This window comes from Lonchura striata, chromosome 6, assembly GCF_050655825.1.
Source record: "Lonchura striata isolate lonStrDom1 chromosome 6, ASM5065582v1, whole genome shotgun sequence".
NCBI lineage: Eukaryota > Metazoa > Chordata > Aves > Passeriformes > Estrildidae > Lonchura > Lonchura striata.
This window is the reverse complement of record NC_140708.1, coordinates 21,482,292-21,501,937: the sequence shown is the minus strand read 5'-3', so window position 1 is coordinate 21,501,937 and position 19,646 is coordinate 21,482,292. Positions and strand designations below refer to the sequence as shown.

The 19,646-nt window shown below is 44.3% G+C and overlaps 2 protein-coding genes across 25 annotated transcripts in view; one reads left to right on the top strand and one right to left on the bottom strand.

Moving 5' to 3' along the window:
• LOC110480038 (zona pellucida sperm-binding protein 4-like) overlaps positions 1 to 19,646 on the top strand; it is a 61,903-nt gene that overhangs the window by 3,879 nt on the left and 38,378 nt on the right. For 7 of the 16 annotated variants that reach the window (XR_014956124.1, XR_014956123.1, XR_014956122.1 and 4 more), the window contains exons 2-9: positions 337 to 458; positions 537 to 639; positions 1,588 to 1,743; positions 2,121 to 2,308; positions 2,924 to 3,054; positions 3,513 to 3,660; positions 4,539 to 4,617; positions 4,940 to 5,056. Coding sequence is in view for 10 of the 16 variants with exons in the window: in XM_085582444.1 (XP_085438570.1) it covers positions 337 to 458; positions 537 to 639; positions 1,588 to 1,743; positions 2,121 to 2,308; positions 2,924 to 3,054; positions 3,513 to 3,660; positions 4,539 to 4,617; positions 4,940 to 5,056 (1,044 nt within the window). In the remaining 6 variants the exon portion in view is untranslated. Of the gene's footprint in view, position 1; positions 266 to 336; positions 459 to 536; positions 640 to 1,587; positions 1,744 to 2,120; positions 2,309 to 2,923; positions 3,055 to 3,512; positions 3,661 to 4,538; positions 4,618 to 4,939; positions 5,057 to 5,177; positions 6,066 to 6,640; positions 8,444 to 19,646 lie in introns of those variants that run through there. The other 9 variants (XR_014956126.1, XM_085582446.1, XM_085582447.1 and 6 more) reach the window with 5 other exon arrangements.
• The window catches only part of LOC110480314 (uncharacterized), a 29,119-nt gene continuing 17,727 nt past the window's right edge, over positions 8,255 to 19,646 (bottom strand). For 4 of the 9 annotated variants that reach the window (XM_085582434.1, XM_021548165.3, XM_085582432.1 and 1 more), the window contains exons 4-9: positions 18,663 to 18,849; positions 17,717 to 17,871; positions 16,422 to 16,448; positions 14,868 to 14,986; positions 10,925 to 11,049; positions 8,255 to 10,423 (exon numbers count right to left, since the gene is read on the bottom strand). In XM_085582434.1, the coding sequence (XP_085438560.1) occupies positions 10,953 to 11,049; positions 14,868 to 14,986; positions 16,422 to 16,448; positions 17,717 to 17,871; positions 18,663 to 18,849 (585 nt within the window). In that variant the 3' untranslated portion in view covers positions 8,255 to 10,423; positions 10,925 to 10,952. Of the gene's footprint in view, positions 10,834 to 10,924; positions 11,050 to 14,867; positions 14,987 to 16,421; positions 16,449 to 17,716; positions 17,872 to 18,662; positions 18,850 to 19,646 lie in introns of all 9 variants that reach the window. The other 5 variants (XM_085582435.1, XM_085582439.1, XM_085582440.1 and 2 more) reach the window with 3 other exon arrangements.

The following is a 19,646-nucleotide window of genomic DNA, read 5'->3' as shown; positions in this document are numbered from 1 at the left end:
CAATATCAAGAGGATTTTTTAGTCATATCTTTGTCCAAATGCAGAGGTGCATGGAATGAGGAGAAAGGAACAGGTTTTGATGTGAAGTGCTGTTGAACTTCACTGAAGTTCTCTGCATCTTGCATAATCAGGGGGCTGTTTATATGACACAGCAGCCAAGGATTTGGTGCAGTGCTGTGCCTAGATCTTGATGTCTTGTCTGTTGGATTCTCTCACTGCTGTTCCAGACACTATTACTGTCTAGGTCCCCATTTCCTAGAGAAAGGTAGGATTGTAGTGGGTCTAATCTGCAATGTGCAACTCTGAAGCCCCTGCTGCTGTGTCCTCTTTCCCTAGATACTGAAGGGAAGGCACATGCTCTGCAGAATGACTCTGGCTGTGGGCTCTTGGTATTGGGGACACCAGATGGCTCCAGAAAAGTATCAATCTCTTATGCTGGCTGTTATGTCTTTGAATGGGTGAGTGGCCTTAGGGATTCTGCTGGGACTGTAATTACTGCTACTCTGGCTGGCCTGACTGGCATGGCTTTCCCCTAGGATCACAATTACCTTATACTGGTTGGGCTTGAAGGAACAGATGCTGCTGGACAAAAGGTTCTTCATGAAGAGATGCTGCTCAGGTGCCCTGTGGACCTTCCTGGTAAGATACAAGCACCTGTCCGAATTTTGTGGTGGTGGTGAGTGCCATTCATTTCTGATGGCTGTTCCTAGTCAGTCTGGGGGCTAGGAAAAGGGACTTGCTGCTGTGCAGAAAACTCCATCCAAAAGAGTTTGGACTTAGGAGCCACCAGCTTGCTGGGGACTTGTGCCTCTCTGCAGGGTCAGCAGGTGAATATGTTCATTGTGTCTCCCAGCCATATTCTGACTACATGAGTTCCTACTGTTTTAAATGCAGGCAAACCCAAGGGGAAGAGATAAGAATGTCTGACTCAATTCAGAAGGCTGAATGATTTCTTTATTATAATTATGCTAAAATACACTAATATACTACATAAAGGAAGATACTAAAAACTACAAACCTACTTGTTCTAACTATATCTCTAACACAACTCTGACCCTCTCACAAGAGTCCAGACACAGGTGGATCTGATTTGCCATCAGGCTCAAACAGTCCTCACCAGAATCTAATCAAGCAATCACTCCAGGTAAACAATTCTCCAAGCACATTCCACATGAGAAAAACAAGGAGTAGAAATAGAAATTGTGTTCTCTGTTTCTGCCTCTCTGTGCACCTCTATGAAAAATTCCGAGAGAGAGAGAAATGTGCTGCCACACCTGCAAGTTCAGGGAATGAACTGGACACTAGTTACAACTACCAAGAGTTGATCTAGAATGCTTTATCTTGACAGATCCAATGTAAGTCCAGTTTCCTGTAAATGGCCTCAGGGGGATTCTCTGCTCCATGGAAATGCAGATCCATCCTGAGCAGGCTTCCATGCCAGATCCAGGCCATGTGTTTGACTCTCACCTAACTCTCGCTTCCCTTGATTTGTATGCAGAGTCACCAGGACACCTTCAACCTGTGTCCTTCATGTCTTTGACCCCCTGCTCTTGTGCTTTATCTGCAAAGACCTGTTGTTTTTTCCAGCCCTGGATGCTCCAAGCAGTAGTGTCTGTTCGGCCGTTCCCAGCCAGGACCGGCTGCCGTGTGCCTCCCTGCCCATCAGCCAGCGAGACTGTGGAGCACGAGGCTGCTGCTATGAGCCCAGAGACAGGATGATGCCTTGCTACTTTGGTAACACAGGTAAGCCTGAAGCATCTGTTCTCCCTCCCTCTCTCCCTCCAGAGCTGCTGCAAAACAGGAGTTCTCACTTTGCTGGCAGGGAAAGCCAGCACTTGGTGTGTCAGCAGGTGGCTCAGGGCTATGTTTTTGCCTGCCAAGAATATCATGTCCCAGTGAAATGTCCAGTATTTTCCACTGTATTGCAACAGACCTGGTTTTATGCCCAGGATTGTTGTTGGAGCAGGTTGCACTTGTCTTGCCATGCTTAGCACTTGTTCTATGGGTTAAAGGCAGGACAGCTTGCAGGACTTGCTGGTCTTCTGTTGATTGTGATGTTAGGGCTTCCTTTCCATCCCTCTTATCTCTGAGCTCAAGGCTGATTATATCTTTTTCTCCAGTGACAGCTCATTGCACACCAGATGGCCAGTTTTCCATTGCTGTTTCTCAAGATGTGACCCTGCCACCTATTGCCCTGGACTCAGTGCAACCGGCCAGTGGACACGGTACTGGCTGTGTCCCTGTCCTAACAAACAATGCCTTTGTTGTGTACCAGTTTCCACTCTATGCGTGTGGCACTACTTTTCAGGTAAGAGCTGCAGCTGTTCATAGGCTGGAAAAGCTGGAACAGCCTGACATGACTTTGGCTGCCTAATGGACATCCTACAGATTTCCATAGGCCAAATGCTGCTCTCCAGCCTGACTTTACCACAGTGATGGTGCTTATCTGTCATTCCAGATGACTGGAGACCAGGCCATATATGAGAATCAGTTGGTGGCAAGCAGGGATGTGAAGACTGGGAGCCTTGGCTCTGTCACTAGGGATAGCATTTTCAGGTCTTACCCTGGGGCTCATGTTGCAGGGTGTCATTGTGTTCAATGTCCTTAGAGAAATTCCTGCTTGCCACAAGCTCTGAATTCACATGAGGGCACTAGAGTAGGTTAAAGACTGGTGTATCTCTAATTAGTAGGAATAAAGCTGGTATTGATCAGTGACAATCAGCAGATTCTCAAATCTAAACATTAGAGAGAATTTCAAGTATTTGTTTATAGGAAGTGTTGGAAGAAAGGGGATATGATATAATTAAAAAGGGGATATTAATATAATTGAAGCAGATGATAGGTTGTCATATTGGAGAAAGGAAGTATCAGAGTGGCTTTTCTTATTTGCCTGATTTGGAGCTTTCCTTTCCTTTCCCACCAGGCTACATGTGTGATGTACTTATTCCATCAGTGGGAGCTCGATTCCCTTGAGTGTTCAGGTCTTCATGTTGCCACCCCTCCCTGCTGTGTCCCAGCCAGGTCCTCTGTCTTTGGAGCTGCATGTTGCCTCTGGTAGGAGAGGTTTGCAGGACCTGCTCAAGGCTCTCAGTACAGAGCTCTGGTCTCTGATGAGTAACAGTGGAGAATTGATGGGTTAACCCAGCACTGCTTCCCTGCCATGGTGGGAACTTGCTGATATGGCTATAAAGGATGCCTACTCCTGTTTCTTCCTGCTCTTAAATGGCTCTTGGATTTCTTCTGTCCCAGATGGAAGCTATACTTCCTATTATACAGACAGTGACTATCCTGTTGTGAAGACTCTGAGAGACCCTGTTTATGCAGAGGTCAAGATCCTTCAGAGAACAGACCCCGACCTGATTTTAGTTCTGCACCACTGCTGGGCCACACCAAGCATTAACCCCCAGGAACAGCAGCAGTGGCCAATTTTGGTGGATAGGTAAATGACTTGTAAAAAAATTTGGGTTGGGGAAATAACTTTCTCTTTTTCACTGCTTACCATTCCTCCTCAGGTGCCCTTATGCAGGGGACAACTATCAGACACAGCTGATGCCTCTGAGTTTCACCTCAGGACTACTGTTGCCTTCTCATTACCAGCGTTTCACCCTCCACACATTCACCTTTATGAACCCCACTTCCCATGAGAAACTCTTTGGGCTGGTAAGATCCTGTCCTGCCTGCCTAGCTTCATATTGAAGACAAGTAAATTGTGTGAGCAATAAGAACCACTTCCTGACTATGAGTCTCTTGGCCTCCTTGGGGGAGTGGGGCAAAGACTAGGAAAAACCCCTGCTGAAACAGAAGGGGAGAGGTTGATGCCAAAATCTCATTTGAGTGAATACTCAAAATTGGTCTCAGCTGTACTTAACAAGGCTCCCAGTGAAGTGGGTGCCCGGGCAGCAGTATTGCAGGTGTCAGGGAGAAGTGCTGTAATGCTGGGTTGGACCGAGTTTGAACATGTATGGTGTAAAGGTTTCGAAGCCGCCTTGGGGCGGACAGCAGAGGGCTCCAAGGCTACAGCCTGGATGTGAAACAAGCCAAACGAACCTTCCTGCCTTCCCCCTTAAGGACCAGGCCCGTGGGATGGAGCTAACTCTCCTCTTAGCAGCCCTTATGGTGCTGTGGCTTTGGATTTGTCGCTAAAACAGTGTTGGAAACAGATGTTCTTGCTGATTGCTGAATAGCACTTGCAGAACACCAAGCAGTGACAATCAGCATAGCTGATGTCCCAACTGCCTGGGCACTGATCTGCCTGTAGGAGAAAGGTTAGGTGACTTGCCTTTACATCAGTTGTGCTTTAGGTTTTTTCTTCCCTCTCCTCCCCTCCTTCACTTATTTAACTGTCTTTATCTCTCCAGCTCCAGGTTTTCTTCTTTTGCTCTTCTCCTTTTTCTGCCCTGCTGGGGCACAGTAGGGGGAGTGAGTAAGCAGCTGTGTGGGTGCTTAGCTGTTGGCTGGGGTCTGTGCACCACACTAGGGTACCACCAGTCTCCAGACAGCGCCTGAGGGATTTCAGGCTCTGTTCCATTTTTCTCTAGGTGTACCTGCACTGCAGTGCTTCCGTGTGCCACCGGTCTCTAAAGGAGTCCTGCATCACCCCTTGTCCTCCCAGAGTCAGTAAGTGTCCTGGCCTCCTGCTCCTTATCCAAAGGGGCAGCAAGGGCCTGGTCTCCAAGCTGGGGAGGAGACATGTAGCCTATGGAGTAATTCCCTTAAGGCATGGACAGCTTGACAAAGCATTTCCTGCTCCTTTCCACTGACTAAGGGCTCTTCTTATGCCAAAAAGACAGAGGTCTTCATGGGCCCTTAGCTCTATGTGGGCTCACATGGAAACTGTGCCTTCAGAGCTCCCCATGTGTTGAGAAGCTGACCTGGATAAAGTTTGCTGACCTTCGTGGCTATACCTCTTCTTACCTACAACTTTCACATTGCTCTGTAGGGGGTAAAAGGAGTGCTGAGCATCCTTTTCAGGAAGGTACTTCCCACGTCTCCAGCAAAGGCCCTGTGATTTTCCTCCAGGATGAGCTAAGACAGGACACAGCCAAGGATGGCCTTGGTAAGTGTGGCAGCAGAGCAGGGGAAGGGGGCTGGTCTAAGGCTTTTCTACAGAAAGCCTGAGCCCCTAAGGCATCCCTGTGCCTCACTGGGAGCATTAATTGGGGTGTCTCTCCCCACAGGAGTGGCTGTGCATGCTGCAGCCCCCTGGGCTCTGGGATTTACTGCTGTGGCAACTGGGACAGCTCTGTGTGTGGTGCTGTCGTTTCTGTGCTGTGGCAAAAGGTGTCAGCCATGCATGAAATCACTGCATTGCAATAAAGTCACTGTCAAACCCATTTAGGTGGTGGTCCCCCTTCCCCTGGAGACCCTAGCTGTAAGACTTTATTTGCAAGGAAAAAATTACTTCAGTGGATGTGCAAGATTTCCAAATGCTCTGAATTCATCTCACTCTGGAATTCTTCTGCTCTGGGTTTGGTGTTATCTGTCTGCCTTGGTCAAAGTGGAGACCTTGTCAAGGCCTGGGCTGCAGATGGAGGCAGGATTGGTGCAGGGTGGTTGTTAGCATTTCTGTTAATGAATATAGTGGCTTTCAAAAGTAGTGACCTAGGCTTCATTCCACACTGAGCAGAAGTGCAGCAAAGCTCACTAAAAGCAGAACCTGCACCTGCTTCTCTGGAGATGTAGAGCAGGTATATTGACTGTGCTGAGGAATTGGGACTTGCCCACTTGTCCCTAAGTCGCTTGGTAAGTTAGGGCTGGGCTCATGTGGCAGGACTGGAAAGCAAGGATGCCAAAGCATTATACCAATGGGCCATGCTAATGATGCTGTGCACGAACTTGCCTTTCTTGCCCTAGAAACAGAAAAGGGTAGGTGGCATTTTTCTGGTGAATGAGAACATGAACACTTCATATCAACTGGAAAAAAAAAAATAAAAGGGTCTTGGTGGTTTGAAATTCAGGAGAAAGAAAAAAATCAAACTTCATTTAGAGCTTGCTCTTAAGCCTTCATGTGACACCAGGCAGTTAGGAGTCTTCAAAGGTCTTGGATTAAAGCTAATTTGACATCATTGTTGGCATAAAAGTGCTTTTCTTAATTTTTAACTTGTTTCTTTTAGATGAGAAAAAAAACTTGCCATTTTGAGCATCAGGACTGGTCCAGTAGGGTGTTTCAGTCCCAGCAGCTGGGCAGCATCCCTCTTTGGCTTTCTGAGGTCCTGGGAGAAAACAGTACAGCAAAGCTCTCCCGGCAGTAGAGGGGAAATGGGGCTCCACCCCCTCCTTCCTGGCAGCCTGGGGGTGCTCTGGAGCTTGCACTTACACTGAGATCTGTTTAGTGCTTGAGGGGAAGGAAAACTGCTTTTCCCTCTTTTCCTCTAAGGCTTGATTATAAATTCTTCCTGTTAAGGGCAGGAGAGAAGCCTTAATTGTATTGCTTTGGGGCTTTTAAAAGGGAGGAGCACTAATATGTGGAAGCAAAGAACTGATAAATGGCTTGCTTGAGGTAGCAGATGTTGTTCTTCTTAATTAGGTTCTTGTTGATCCTGTGTGATTGGAGGGTGTTAACGAGTGGTGGGATCTGTGTTAGAGTTCCTTTCCTATTCTAAGAAACTTCAGGAGTAATCTTGTGTTTTTATTTTTCTAGTAGAAATGCTTTTCCCTCCTTCTGTCAGTATAACCAGTGATCATCATCTTGCATGCTTTCAAAATCTAACCCGAAGAAAAGACTGCTCCAAACTGTATGGTGGGAGGAAGAAGAAGAACACAGGCTGGGAAAAAAACATCTTCTGAAGACAGGTCAAACAGCCTCTTACTTTGGAGCAGGCCTCTGGCAACTAAATAACCTTGCTAAAGGTGGAGCTGTCTGGGAAAGTCTGCCTCATGACAAGTCTTTAGTAGCAGTCTGTAATGTTAATTTACTGGGCAATTAAGAAGAGTAATGTAAACCACACCTACTCAGTGCACCTGGCAGGGTGCTCTAGCACTGGTCTTAATTGTGTGTGTGTGTTTGTGTGTGTAAGCCAAGATCTAAACACCTCCTGTTTGTTTCCTATGCCTCAGTAAGTGAAACAGAAATATTTGCTTAGAGAGCTCGGATGACTCTGTGGATGCTGAAGGGGCTGAGAGAGTCAAGTCTCTGCTGCCCTTTGTTGGGTTACTGAACCATCCCGAAGTGGCAAGGAGCTCTGGGTGTGTGTCCTATGGGAATTGCATAGAGCCCCCTGCAGGGTGCAGAGCTGTGTGTAGGATGCTGGTATGATGCTTAGTGTAGGATATGTGCAGTGCTAAGTGGAGGTGGGCGAGCAAAGGAATCAACTTAATTTCCTTATCCACTTTGGGGAGTCTTCTGTGTTCAAGGCTTGCTACTTGGTCCTCAGCTGGCAAGAAGGCTGTGAGCAGCAGTGAGATGGGAGTTATTCTTCTGAAGCACTGGTACAGGGTGAAAGGCAACCTGGAGGTTTCCTCCTCTGTTGCACGGGCCCTGTGTTCATCGTGTTAGTGGCTCTCATGGCTCCTGTAATGCAATATTTGCTTCTACAAAAAGTGTATTCTTTCCTTTCTACCTTCACAAATGCACTTCTGGCTAACTTGTTTTCTAGGCCTCTCTTTACTTGAGGCTCATTGACTTTTCAACATGACTTTCTTTTGAATACCTGTGTGTGACTTCCTGTGCCAGCACCCTCTTTAGCTTCACGCCCTATCACCTGGTTATACAGTTCAGTTAAAGCTGTTTGGGGGGTGCTGTACACAGTGCCTTAGATACCTGCAGGGGAAAGGAAGCTGCTCTGTCCAGGAGGGTGCTGCTGGCTGGGAATCAAGGCTGAGGAAGAACAGCCTGGAGGCCAGCTAGGATCTGTCATTTGAAGCTGTTGTGTAGTGCCGCTACTGAATCCAGATTTTCAGAAAGGAACCCCAGTGCTGAGCAGCAGCACACTTTATCCCAGTGCCTGCATTGACTCTTCTTGGAAGTGCTGCATGTGCTGCCTGTCTGTAGAAGCAAAGTCCAGAAACAGCACCTAATACAAGGCTGCTCAAAATGAACACGTATGTTTTGTCATGCCTGAACTTTCAAAAGGCTCTCTTCACCCTCTAGATCTTTGAGAACAGTACCTGCTTTTTTGCCAAAGCTAAAGAAGTTTTTTAAAAGTTTGGAAGTTACAATTCCTTTCTTGACTAGCTGTGCTCACCTGATACCCTAAAAGTGTGGCAGTTGCTATACTACAAGCCAGGTGTTCATTTATCAAATATCTGAAAACAATTACCATAATAGTGATACTTTTATTAAATTTCTTATGCTTGGATTACAATAGATCCTGGAGTAGAGAACTATACAGTATGTTACATGTTATAAATACATTTATTTCTCAAAAATACATGAACATATTTAACATAATGCTATAATAAAGAAGAGTGCTAGTTTATCTTAATAAAAAAAAAAAAAAACAAACCACAAAACACCCAACAAACTTATACCATGAATAGAGAGGGTTGTAGAAAATACCATTTCATGATGCTATGTCTTAAAACACTTTAAATTCAGTTTTCACTGATTCACATTCTGTACAGTCACTGTAAAAAAGCTGGAGGGATAATGGAGGATGCAAGTTAATGCAGGATTTTTGTCCCCTGTATTTATGGAGATATATACAGAATATTCACAGAATAATCAAGTCATAAATCTTTCTAGCTTTGGATGAAGCTAGCAAGATATACAGTGAATAACCGAGTCCTGCAGCAGCAGCTACAGCTGAAACATTAAACACAGCACCTACTTTAGGGTGCTAACCTTGGGTCAACACAACCTTTTTTTTTTCTTTTAATGGGGATTTTTGGTTTGAGTTGTGGGGTTTGGTCATTGTGTTTGAGGAGTTTTATTGAGATGCCAACAATGGTAGCAACCAATCCTTCTGAACTCTGCCCTCACTCACCCCTGCAAACTCTCCTGGTCCTGGAAGGGCATGGCTGAGATGCTCCAAATCCCAGAAAAGATCCTGTCCTGGTTTCAGTGGTTCCAGCTGATGTGGATGAGCAAGGGAGAAGCATCTGTTATGGAAAGACTAAGCCTGCTGAAGCTGATAATTCCTGCCAGCTTGTCAAATCTTGGTTCTCAGGCAAGTTGGGGTTGGGGAGGGATTTTTAATCAGCAATTGCTTGACTTGTAATTATATTGTCATTTATGGGGTAGAACAATCCTTTATCAAGAGGCAATGTTAGTTTACTTAAATCTTTACCTCATGTGTATTAATTATTTTGCTAGTACCAGTAAGAGCTAAGTGTGCAGAGACTGCTGCAACCATGGGACATTCAGAAGCTTGCACTGCCTGTTCCTTGAGTCAGGAAGCAGGGGATATGTGGCAATAAGGCAGCCACCACACAGTCATGGTGTTACACAGTTGTTAGTGTATCCAAAAAGAGCACCAGTTTGTAAAGGATGTATTTGAATTTCTTTCCCTTGTAGCCTTGCTCTCCCCAACTTTTCCCAGTAGAGGAGCACAGGTGCAGCCATACAGCAGCATGACTGCTCCACCTACAGCCTCAGGCCCCCACCTGCACAAACAGAGCACTTCAATGGAACTTAAAAGTAAGAATTCAAGCCTGGTGTCCTGTCCCCCATCAAAAAAAAAGCGAGAAAAAGATTAATTACACAATGGCTGGGCGTGGGGCAGAGGCTGCCCTGGATGCCCCTCCAGTCTCTTGGAAGGCTGATTCCTGCAGTGCTGCTTACTCTGGTCTTTTCAATGAGTGTGTACAATGCCAACTTCTGTGCAGGGTAGCACCAGAGTTCAGGGACCTCTGTGGAAGGAAAAGGCCCACAGGATGGGAAGCCAGTAGTGGATTCAGGAATGACCTTAGCTTTACACAGTTTGTTTTCCTGTTGGATTCCAGTGAAATGGCACAGCTGGCTATAGGCAGCTCTGAAGGGAGGAACTGTGCTAGGGACAGAGACTGCAACTCGGGCTCCCCAGAGGGAGGAGGCTGTCCTTTCAACAGCCACTTCTGCCCTGGGCAATGAGTCTCTGGCACTCCTCTAGATAGAGCTAATGTTTATTTCAGCTGAAGATGTCCCCAGAAAGTAATGATAGTTTAAAAGCTTCAATGTTGCGGGCAATTCTGTTCCCAACTCAGAGAAGAAGAAGAATTTCCAAATCTTAAAGGTTGTGTTGTGTCCCTGTTGGTTGTGTTGCCAAGATGCTAACAGCAATTTTCATCTGTGGCTTGACTTTTGAAAAGTACACTTCATATTCAGGAGCAAAGCCATACATAGTTGAGCATGTATCTGCCCACAGACCCTTCTCAACATCCCCCTTCCCTCTTTCCCTTCCAACACTCAATTCAGAGTTGCTCTGTTGACAACTGTAGGATGTAGATGGCACAGAGTAACCCCAGGATTCTTGATGGTGTCCTTTGGCGTTCTTGTCTTGACTTTCTGAAACAGAAACATGCAGTGAATGTCAGATTAGAGAGAGTTTCTCTGTGTTTAGCCTGTGGGCTGAGTTGGGAAGGTGGCAGATGAAGCTGAAGCTGGTTTTCTTTTAGTCTTTATTAGGTAGGAACATATTGTCTCTTTCCCAAGACATGTCATTGACTTATTATTTTGATGTCTTTTGACTGACTGCAGATAAATGAATTGAGTGCCTTTTATGTTTTGTAAAAAGGCTGTATACTGTAGCCTGTATGACTACAGTTGCCTTTAAATTGTGAGTTAAAAAAAATACAAGCCAAAAGCTGGGGGACTATTAAAAGGAAGATATATGCGTAGTCCTCAGTAGACATCAATCCACATCATTTGAACTTCAAAAATTTGACTTGTTTCTGTCTTTGCAAGCTGGAGTGTGTCTGGAAAAAGGAACACAGGATGGCCTCATTTTTGTGCTGAGAAGAGTTGAAAATCCCCAATCCACAAAGAAATGCATGTTGCTTTACTTACCTTACCTTGTTCCATTTGACTCAGGTTGTCAGAAAGGCCATAAGTTTTCGTTCTTTGTATTTTGTCCCAGAACAATCATGGAGTTCCTCTCAGTTTTTCTCAGCTCTGAAGACATAATATCTGGCCTTAACAAATGGAAAAATACAACTGAAGCTGACAGTGGCCAGAATGCATGGCTGTGTTCTTAACATTAATATGCTGTGCATATGTATCTAAGCTATACCCAAAAGCAGCTTCCCCCTCTCCAGTCTGAAATTCTGTAACAGATGTTGTCCAAATAGTTGTGGCAGCATCTAAAAAAAGAGCCACAAGATGCAGCACTTGGCATTGAGCCACATTGTAATGGATGGACACAAACATCATTTTATTCAGAGCAACCAGTATTTTCTGCCTAGCTGGAAGATGGGGGATAGACTTGTGGCTGAACATCACACAGAAGTTAAAATTTCTGGCCTAAAATAGTAAGTAGGAAATTAAGTGTTTTGAAGAGCAACACTAAACTAGCTCCTGTGGACTGTCTCCAGCTTATTTTTTTGTATGTTATTTATTACGTATGATTGAAACAAGTGTAATACGTCCTGTTTGGTTGAAATTACTTAGCTCAGGCCTCCAGGACTTATGACAAACCTTTTGAAACACTTTCTAGATGCATCTTTAAAATAGGTTCTGTTTAAGAAAAAGAAGCTGTCATTTGTTTTTTTGGTTTTTTAAAGCAATATTTGAAAGTTATTTACAGAAAATAAATAGCTAATAGATATTTACTTCAAATGTTCAATTTGAGAAATTTTCATCTCAAAGTCCTGACTAACATGGTGCAGACCCTATTTTGTGAACTACTATATTGGGTTTTTTTCTAAATGTTGTAAATTTTTGTTTTGTTCTGCTCTTAGCTCTTTTACAATGGACCAATCTTCTGTTTTGATGTTCTTTAATTCTTTGGTGGTTTCTCAACCCTAAGAAACACCAAGCAGAGCTGAGAACACCTTAGTATTAATCTTCCATGTGAAGAGCATCATTCAGATCTGAGTCTGCAGTTCTTGTGTCCTTTTCAACCTTTACTACACAATATTGAAGATGGGGTTTTGTAATCTTAGAACTGCACTATCCTTGCTAGCTTACTTCACACTAACCAAAAAACAGGCATCATGCAGCAGCAAGCTTTTGGTGGCTTCAAACAGAAACGATCATCTTTACCATGAAAAACACTGTATTTGAGGTTAGCTCATTCCCATGCATCTGCATTAAAGCTACAGCTCTCACAGATACCCAGGTGGGTATATCTGCACTGGAATGTCAGGAGGGGATTGCCTACATTAGATCCTGCCTGGAAAGTGGAGGACCATGTGCTGCTTAAGTTCACAACACCATAATGAAGTCAGTCATCAGTCTGTTCTGGTCCTTTGCACAGAATAGATGTTGCTTTGCAGGAGCAAATGTATTAGCAAGAAAAAGAAAATTAAATGAAAACCTGAGCCTGTTTAGAACAATATATGACAAACCACTGAGTCTTGTGCCAGTATGTTTACCTTGGCAGGCCTCCCCTTTCTCCTGCTAAAAGAACCCAGTTCTCTCTGCTATGAGAATTCTATTGTGGATGTTAAAAAAAAAAAAAAAAAAAAAAAAGAGAGACAGAAAAGAAAAACAAAACAACCCTACAGCAGTTCATTCATCATACACAGAGTAGGAGCATGAAAGGGGATTTGTTTTGACCTAGTTACCAAAACAAAAACAAAGAGACTTTCTCTAATTGCCCAAATGACTTAAGTGGGACTGGGTGTCAAAGGCAACAAATCTCTGACTCCTTCAGAACTGTATGTTAATACAGGGCACCAGGCTCTAGCCTGTTCCAGTGCAAGACCTGGAGCCCAAAAAAGCCCAGGTAAGCAAAAGACAGCCAACTCCCTATGTCTGCATGTACAAACAGGACCAGGAGCCAGGACAAACATGTTTCATAAATTATAACAAAGACAGTGGCTTTAAATGCTGAGAGTAGCAGGGCTTCAAGGTTTGCTTTGCCAAGATTTGCAGATGAGTGAGTTGTTATTGCTTTACTATTCTGGTACTGCCACAGGAAGGGTCCCTTTTACAGTCCAGCAGCATTTCCTGGTCTGTCATTGATCCACTAGGCATAACTTTTTACTTCATAGGAGCCTGAGGGCAGCTGTATATCCAAACTGCCATGTGAACAAGTTGCCCAGCTTTTCCACACATTAGTGAAAAGGACAGGGTCTGTACACTGCTATTGCTGGGTTTAGGGTAAAAAGAGCAAGACCAAATACAGATAGGGTTGGGGAATAAGGGCTAAAATGAAGGAGGAAAGGAAATGGAGGGAGGCAAGGGGCATGAATAGAGGCAAGAGTTTTATATAGATATACAATAGAAGAAAGTAGAAGAAAAGGATATTCATCAGCTACTGAAAACAGCCTCCAAAAATCAGTGTACAAGAGCTCTGAAGAGGCCTGGATACAGTCAGGCAAAAAACCTGTCCATTTGGCATCTCATTGTACAATATTTCCACGATAGCAGTAGTTGTCCATTCTAGGAGACTAATTTCTAGGTAGCTATTGGGCTCACCCTTCATTGGAAATACCTTAATTTAGGCAGTGGAGAACCTAGACTTCAATTCTTATGCAGGGACTGCTGGCGCTGTCCTCTGTGTTGTGGAGATGGGGCAAGGAGAAAGTTACAGAGACAGAACTTTTCTGAACACAAATAAAAGTGTTGGTTCTATTCAGGTTTAGAAGGAAGGTTCACAGGAGTTTGTATTTTTTTCACCAGCTTGTTCACCATCTATTTTAGATGGAACTGTTTGATCTCTCTCTGCTTTGTGTTTCTTTCAGTTTCCCAAACAATAGGAGGAAGCTTTCCTGTTACGTGTATTTGGGCCCCAACCAACCTTTTCCCAGCTGGAAAAATCACTCCATGTATTGCAGAGGGGTTTTTTTTCCAGCTGTAATTATAAGATTCCCAGTTGCCTTATGCATTTTGTAAGGTAGGTACAGGCTGTCTTTAGGGGAACAATAGGACATTCCTGAGTGCTTAAACAACTGCTATTTCCCCACCATCACCCCCTCTAAAACTGGAGGAGGGCTTAAGCACATTTGAGCTCTTCCGCTGAAGGTTACTGAGACCTCAGCTGAAAAAACATACAGGGAGGTGCACAGCTCCATGTAATGCTCCTGCTTTGGTGACTAAGATACCCAGGCTCTTCCTGTTACCTGATTACATACACAAACACTCCAAATACACCAGACTAGCTGGGAGGACTTGGCAAGTGCACAGGGAATATCTGTGCAAGGGATAGCTGGCAGAACTGTCAGATGGACACGCATAACACAGTTTAGTTCAGAGGCCAGGCTACAAGCCTGGTAGGCAAACTTGCCCAAGGGAGCAGCATGGATCACTTAATGGAATTAAGACCTCATACTTGACCTAAATATTCATCTACAGCAACAAACAGGTCCCACCCATAAGCACACATTCAGCAAACTTCATCTCTTCCTCTGACAAGAACCATCCAGCTGATCCTGACTGTCCCATCCCAACACACATCAGGCACAATATGATCTGTCCCACTGGATGAAAGGTGGGAAAGTGGAAAAAAAGAGAACATCAATTCTGACTGCAACACTTAGGAGGGAGCAGAAAGACAAATAACTAGGCTATAGAATGGCTCTGGCTAGTTGTCATCATCCCTGTAACCTACTGGGGAGAAGCACCTTATTTTAGGGACCCTGATGTTTCCATGATTCTTACACGGGCAGCATCCAGTTGGGATCCTGGGGGATCTGGGCACTAAGGAAGCAAATGCTGCTAACCAGAACCAGCATATGCAATGGAAATAAGGTAAGGAGTGGTCTTATTCAGGCAGCAACAACCAGAGGTAAAGCTTCTACCACCTCCTCACAACACTAAGTGAAAATCCCCCACTGCATTCTCTCACCTATACAACTGTGGGCAGGACCTCTTCAGAGCAGCAGAGGACAGCCCCAGCTTGTTCTGGTTTGTCAACCGTGACTTCCTCATAAGATCTCTCATTCTCCTCCAAGCATGGCTCTCACCCTAGGGAGCAAAAAGAAACCACAACTTAAAAGACCAGAGGCAAGTTGCTAGCAGACTTCATCTGGTCAACATATGATACTTTGGGGTATTCCAGGGTGGTGGAAAGAGGGAAGTTTCTTCTTTATTTCAAACAGATAGGGGTCAGGGCCCACAAAAGAATTTTTAACACTGCAATGATGCCCAGTGGCCAGCCTGTACTTGTATAGGACAAGGAGACAGGATTGATGAACTCTGAGTAATACCATCTCTTTCTGTATTTTGTTTGATAACGTTTCTCTGCTTAGGACTCTGCTGTTCTTTCTGAATTAGGATTTCAGAGACTGAGAGCATCTCACCGGTGAATGCTGAGTAGCTGCCTAAGGGCACGTTGTACCCTATTGTTATGCTATGCTAAAGGAGAAGATTGGTTTGATTTCCTACCTACTCACATGCATGCAGGGGGCCTTTACAACAAAACTCAAAGAAGCAGTTTGACTCTCTTATCCTTTCTATTAGGCCAGGTGCATTGGTATCAGCCTTTCTTAAGGTGGTAGCTTTTGTGGAACATGAATTAGAAGAGATCAAGCCTTTGTTTCCCTGTCACTCGGCAAGCCACAGCTTTTGGTCCCTTACATTTGAAATGCTAATAGAGATTATCAAGAGGTCAGGGAATCTCAGGAGGCCATCTCTAATCTTTGTTCTCTCCAGGCCGGGCTTATCTGGACCGGTGAACTAAACAGAGCTATGAATAAAAAAACATTTTTTTCCCAATATTGATTTTAAACAATAAAGTGATGACTGAAAAACCTGGGGAATAGAAGAAAATTATCATGTCCCAGAACTAGCATAACAGAGAGATTTCGTTTCAGTGAATTTCTCAAACCTGACATTGTTCTGCCCTGTCCTGAGGTTCCTCCTCACTATATGTTGGTTCTGCTGTGTCACCAGCAGAGCCATTACTATAGGAGTTGTGGCCACCTTGACAGCACAATCTGGCAGCTGCCCAGCCATACTTACCAGCCCCAGGAAAGCCTATTGCAATAGTTCTTCTTGGGAATCTGTAAAGTGTTCAGTTCAAAACTTCAGATGAGGTCATGGCTCATCTGAGAACTGCAACACTTCATTCAGTGCTATAGAGTTATTTGCCTGTAAGCAAGACTGTTTACTCAAGGAAATAGCAAACTTCTGTGTTTACTGCTAGGATTAGAGTGTGCTGTGGAAGGGTTTTGAGGCCTCAGTAGTTAGTCCCTAGTTGTGCTGGTGATGTCTAGGACAAGCAAGCACTGCTGATACTGCAGAAAGCCTGAGCAGCTGATGCTCCTGTCGTCCATGAGAGTAAACTTCACTTCGGGGGGTGAGTAAACCTCTTTTGTTCATATAATGCTGTGCACTACATGGGCTTACTCACTGATAACGTAGACACAAGTTAAATATATGCTGCAAAGGCAATACATACCGAGATGTACTTGCTGATGTCCAGAGCCTAAAAACAAAAGGGAAATACACTGATAAATAAGAAGACAGCAAGACCATCTCCCAGTGTTTTCAACAGACGAGGCTCTGTTCTCAGCTCTGCCCTGGAATGTACTCATAGCCTTGGTCGAGTCCTTTATTTCTTTTTAGACTCAGTCCCTCACATGTGATAATCCCTTCTTTCTCCTTCCACCTCTCACCTCTCTTTTGTATTTAAACTGTCAGTTCATGTGTATAGTATCTAGTAGCCTGGGGAAGAGTGTAACAGACAGAATTCCCATACAGTACAGAATTCCCATAGAGTACCTGCACTGCAGGAATACATGGGGCCTTTCATCTTCAGGGTACAAAATCCAATACTAAGTGACAATACTAAGGTGTGATGTAACAAGAGAGGATGAGGATTCAGTTTAAAGAGTATGGATCTTGGTTGTGCAGTCCTGTGAAGTCATCAGAGCTTCCCACATGCTTAAAATATTCCGGAAGCTGGCTGGACACGAGGCAGAGCATGGAGCACCTTTCAGGCCTCAGCCTTAATTTGGTTCTGAAGTTCATCAAAGTGTTTATGACCTATTTGCAACTTAAGGGTGGAAATTTCATGAGGTCTTTCCCGTGAGAGACTTTCTCCTTCCTCTTTCCTGTTTGAAGGGCTGGGAATACTCTGATTAGAGTCTCTGCTCTGGCATTTCAGCACTTCTGAACCCCACTGGAACACAAAAGTGCTGAGGCAGATACAAACAATGGGAAAGAAAGGGAGAGGAAAGCATTCACCCTTGCTCCCTTGGACTTCAGTGACACAGATTTGCTGAAACACATTCTCTGGAAAATGCTTTGAGAACTGGAGCTCATTACATTGATATGCTGCCAGTCTGGTAATAAGTGTGGCCAGGATTGATCCACTAAAATCTTTATTAGTGGTAATGAATACTTGGTTTAATCTCACTAGCATCAGTAGTGGAGATACTTACGACTGAGTCCACACAGTAAGTTATTTGGAGTTGGTGAGGACTAAACCCATGCTACTGTCTGCTATGCTCCACTCCTCAGCACCAGTGATCCATGTGTGCCTTTCTTGGCATAAAGACAGAGTCCTTCTTCATTTAAGGTTGGGAGCAGAGAGACACAGACCTTCCCTGACCCTCGCTGGCCCAATACCACTCAGCAGCAGACAAGGCTGGCTTGCTTTCCTGGCACCTCACTCTGATCTTCCTGAGCATAATTTCTCTCTGCTTCTCCCATGGGCCCCACTCAGAGTCAGGTTCCAGGCTTATCACTCACCTTTCTTACTGCAGGATCCTTTGAGAGAAAAGTCTGTCCCTCAGCCATACTTCCAACTTCTCTGAACTCATTCTCCTTGTTGTTCCTATTGTTTGATGACATCCTGAGCCCCATCATTGGCTGGCTCTTTCCTGATTGCAGGTATCTCTCACTTCCTGCAATGAAATGCAAGGACTTATTTCTTAGCAGTGCCCTGCTAGGATGGCCTCTGCTCAGTGCTGGCAGCAAGTTACACTTCAGATGGGATGAGAACCCTAAGGACTTAAAGACAGGATAAGACCCCGTGTGATCCCAAAGGCTCTGACTCAATCCTGCAACTATGTCTCACCAGGTATTAGAAACAAGCTGAAATCCAAGGTTTGAAATTGATCAGGCTCATTTAGTGAGCTGGTTCACATTTAACACTTTTCATCTGGTTTTGTCATCAGTCAGCTGAGCCCAGTTTTTCTCAGTCTTCTGGAAAAGTTGGTCTCTAGATCCAAGCTTTGCAGCTGGTGCTTATTTCGACTTGGTCTGTAGAATAAGTCACCCTCCAGGAACGTGTTCCGTGCCTACTTGAGAAGGTAGAACACTAACAACAGACATAAGGTTTTCCATCTTAGATCAAATCCTACCTTGCCTGGGTGGAGGGGGGCTCCACAAACGGTCCCATTCAGGCATGCTAATTTTCCAAAAGACCTATTTTATAATTAATTTGTCCTAATCTTTACAGCCACAGCTGCAAAGCAAAAACCCCTGACTCACACACATGAAGCAGCCAGTGTTAAAATCCTAGGTATAGACAGAGGATTTTAAATTGCTTCTCTTGGATTTCAGCTAGGGTTTAGTTCTACTAAAACCTTGCTCTGTTCCCAACTGTCTTTCCTAGGGAAAATAAAGTGGTTGGCCAACTTGTTTGACCTAGTGGCGGCAAACGGGAGGGCATGTTAGAGGTACTTGAACTCACCATGGCAGCTGCTCAGCTTCTCCGTGTTCGCTCCTATTTCTGGGATGATGGAAAGATCAGAAGGGTTTCCAGTCTGAACCAAGAGGCTGTGAGGTCTGCTCCTCCCAGTAAAATTTGTTTTCATGTCTTGATATGAATTAAGGAAGATACTGGCAGCTCCACAGGAGCAATGCTGCAGAATGTATTCCTGCACCAGACAAAAAGAAAGTATACAGGCTCTCAGGCTGCAAGGTAATGGGTGGTGCCACACTACAGAGAAATTGTAAACATTCCAGCCCAAGGATGTCCATCCTTGTCCTAGGACCCACCAGAATCCAGACAAATTATTTAATTCTCTAAAATGCTGAATAGCCTGTAGTTAGTAATTCAGAGTTTACATGATTTCATTAGCATTTAACTTAAATTGCTTGATATTCAGCATCTTTTCAGTTTGTTTCCCAGAAGGAATTGAATATGTGTTTCTAAACAGAGAGCTGCTCAGCTAAGGCATTAGTGTAAACAAACAGATCAGTTATAACAATGAATCATATTTTAAAATGTTATTTGTTTTGGAGCATGCACAGACAACAATATCTTGTATTTTTATTGATGGGATGCCACAGTTTTCTTGTGTGTTACCAGTCAGATTGATGGTACAGGTTACTTCAGTCAGTGTACTTCTGCTGTTGCTGGTGGGGTGAGGAAGGGGAGATTTTCTACCTTGTACAACCATGTTGTACAAGAGTTTAGTAGGGTAGGAAGTAAGGAGAGCTTTATCCAGCTGAAGCCGAAAGGGAACCAAACTGTTTACTAGTGTTGGAACCAGGACAGGCCAACACCAGTTTAGCAACTCTGGAGATCCCCAAGCAACTGACAGTTTCAATGTCACTTCTCATCTGGATATGTTGTCACAGCAGTGTGGCACTTTGCATTATCTATACCTTTGGGAGATGCTTAGTAAATCTGATGAAAGATGCTGGTTTTGGCCTATGGTATTATAGATTT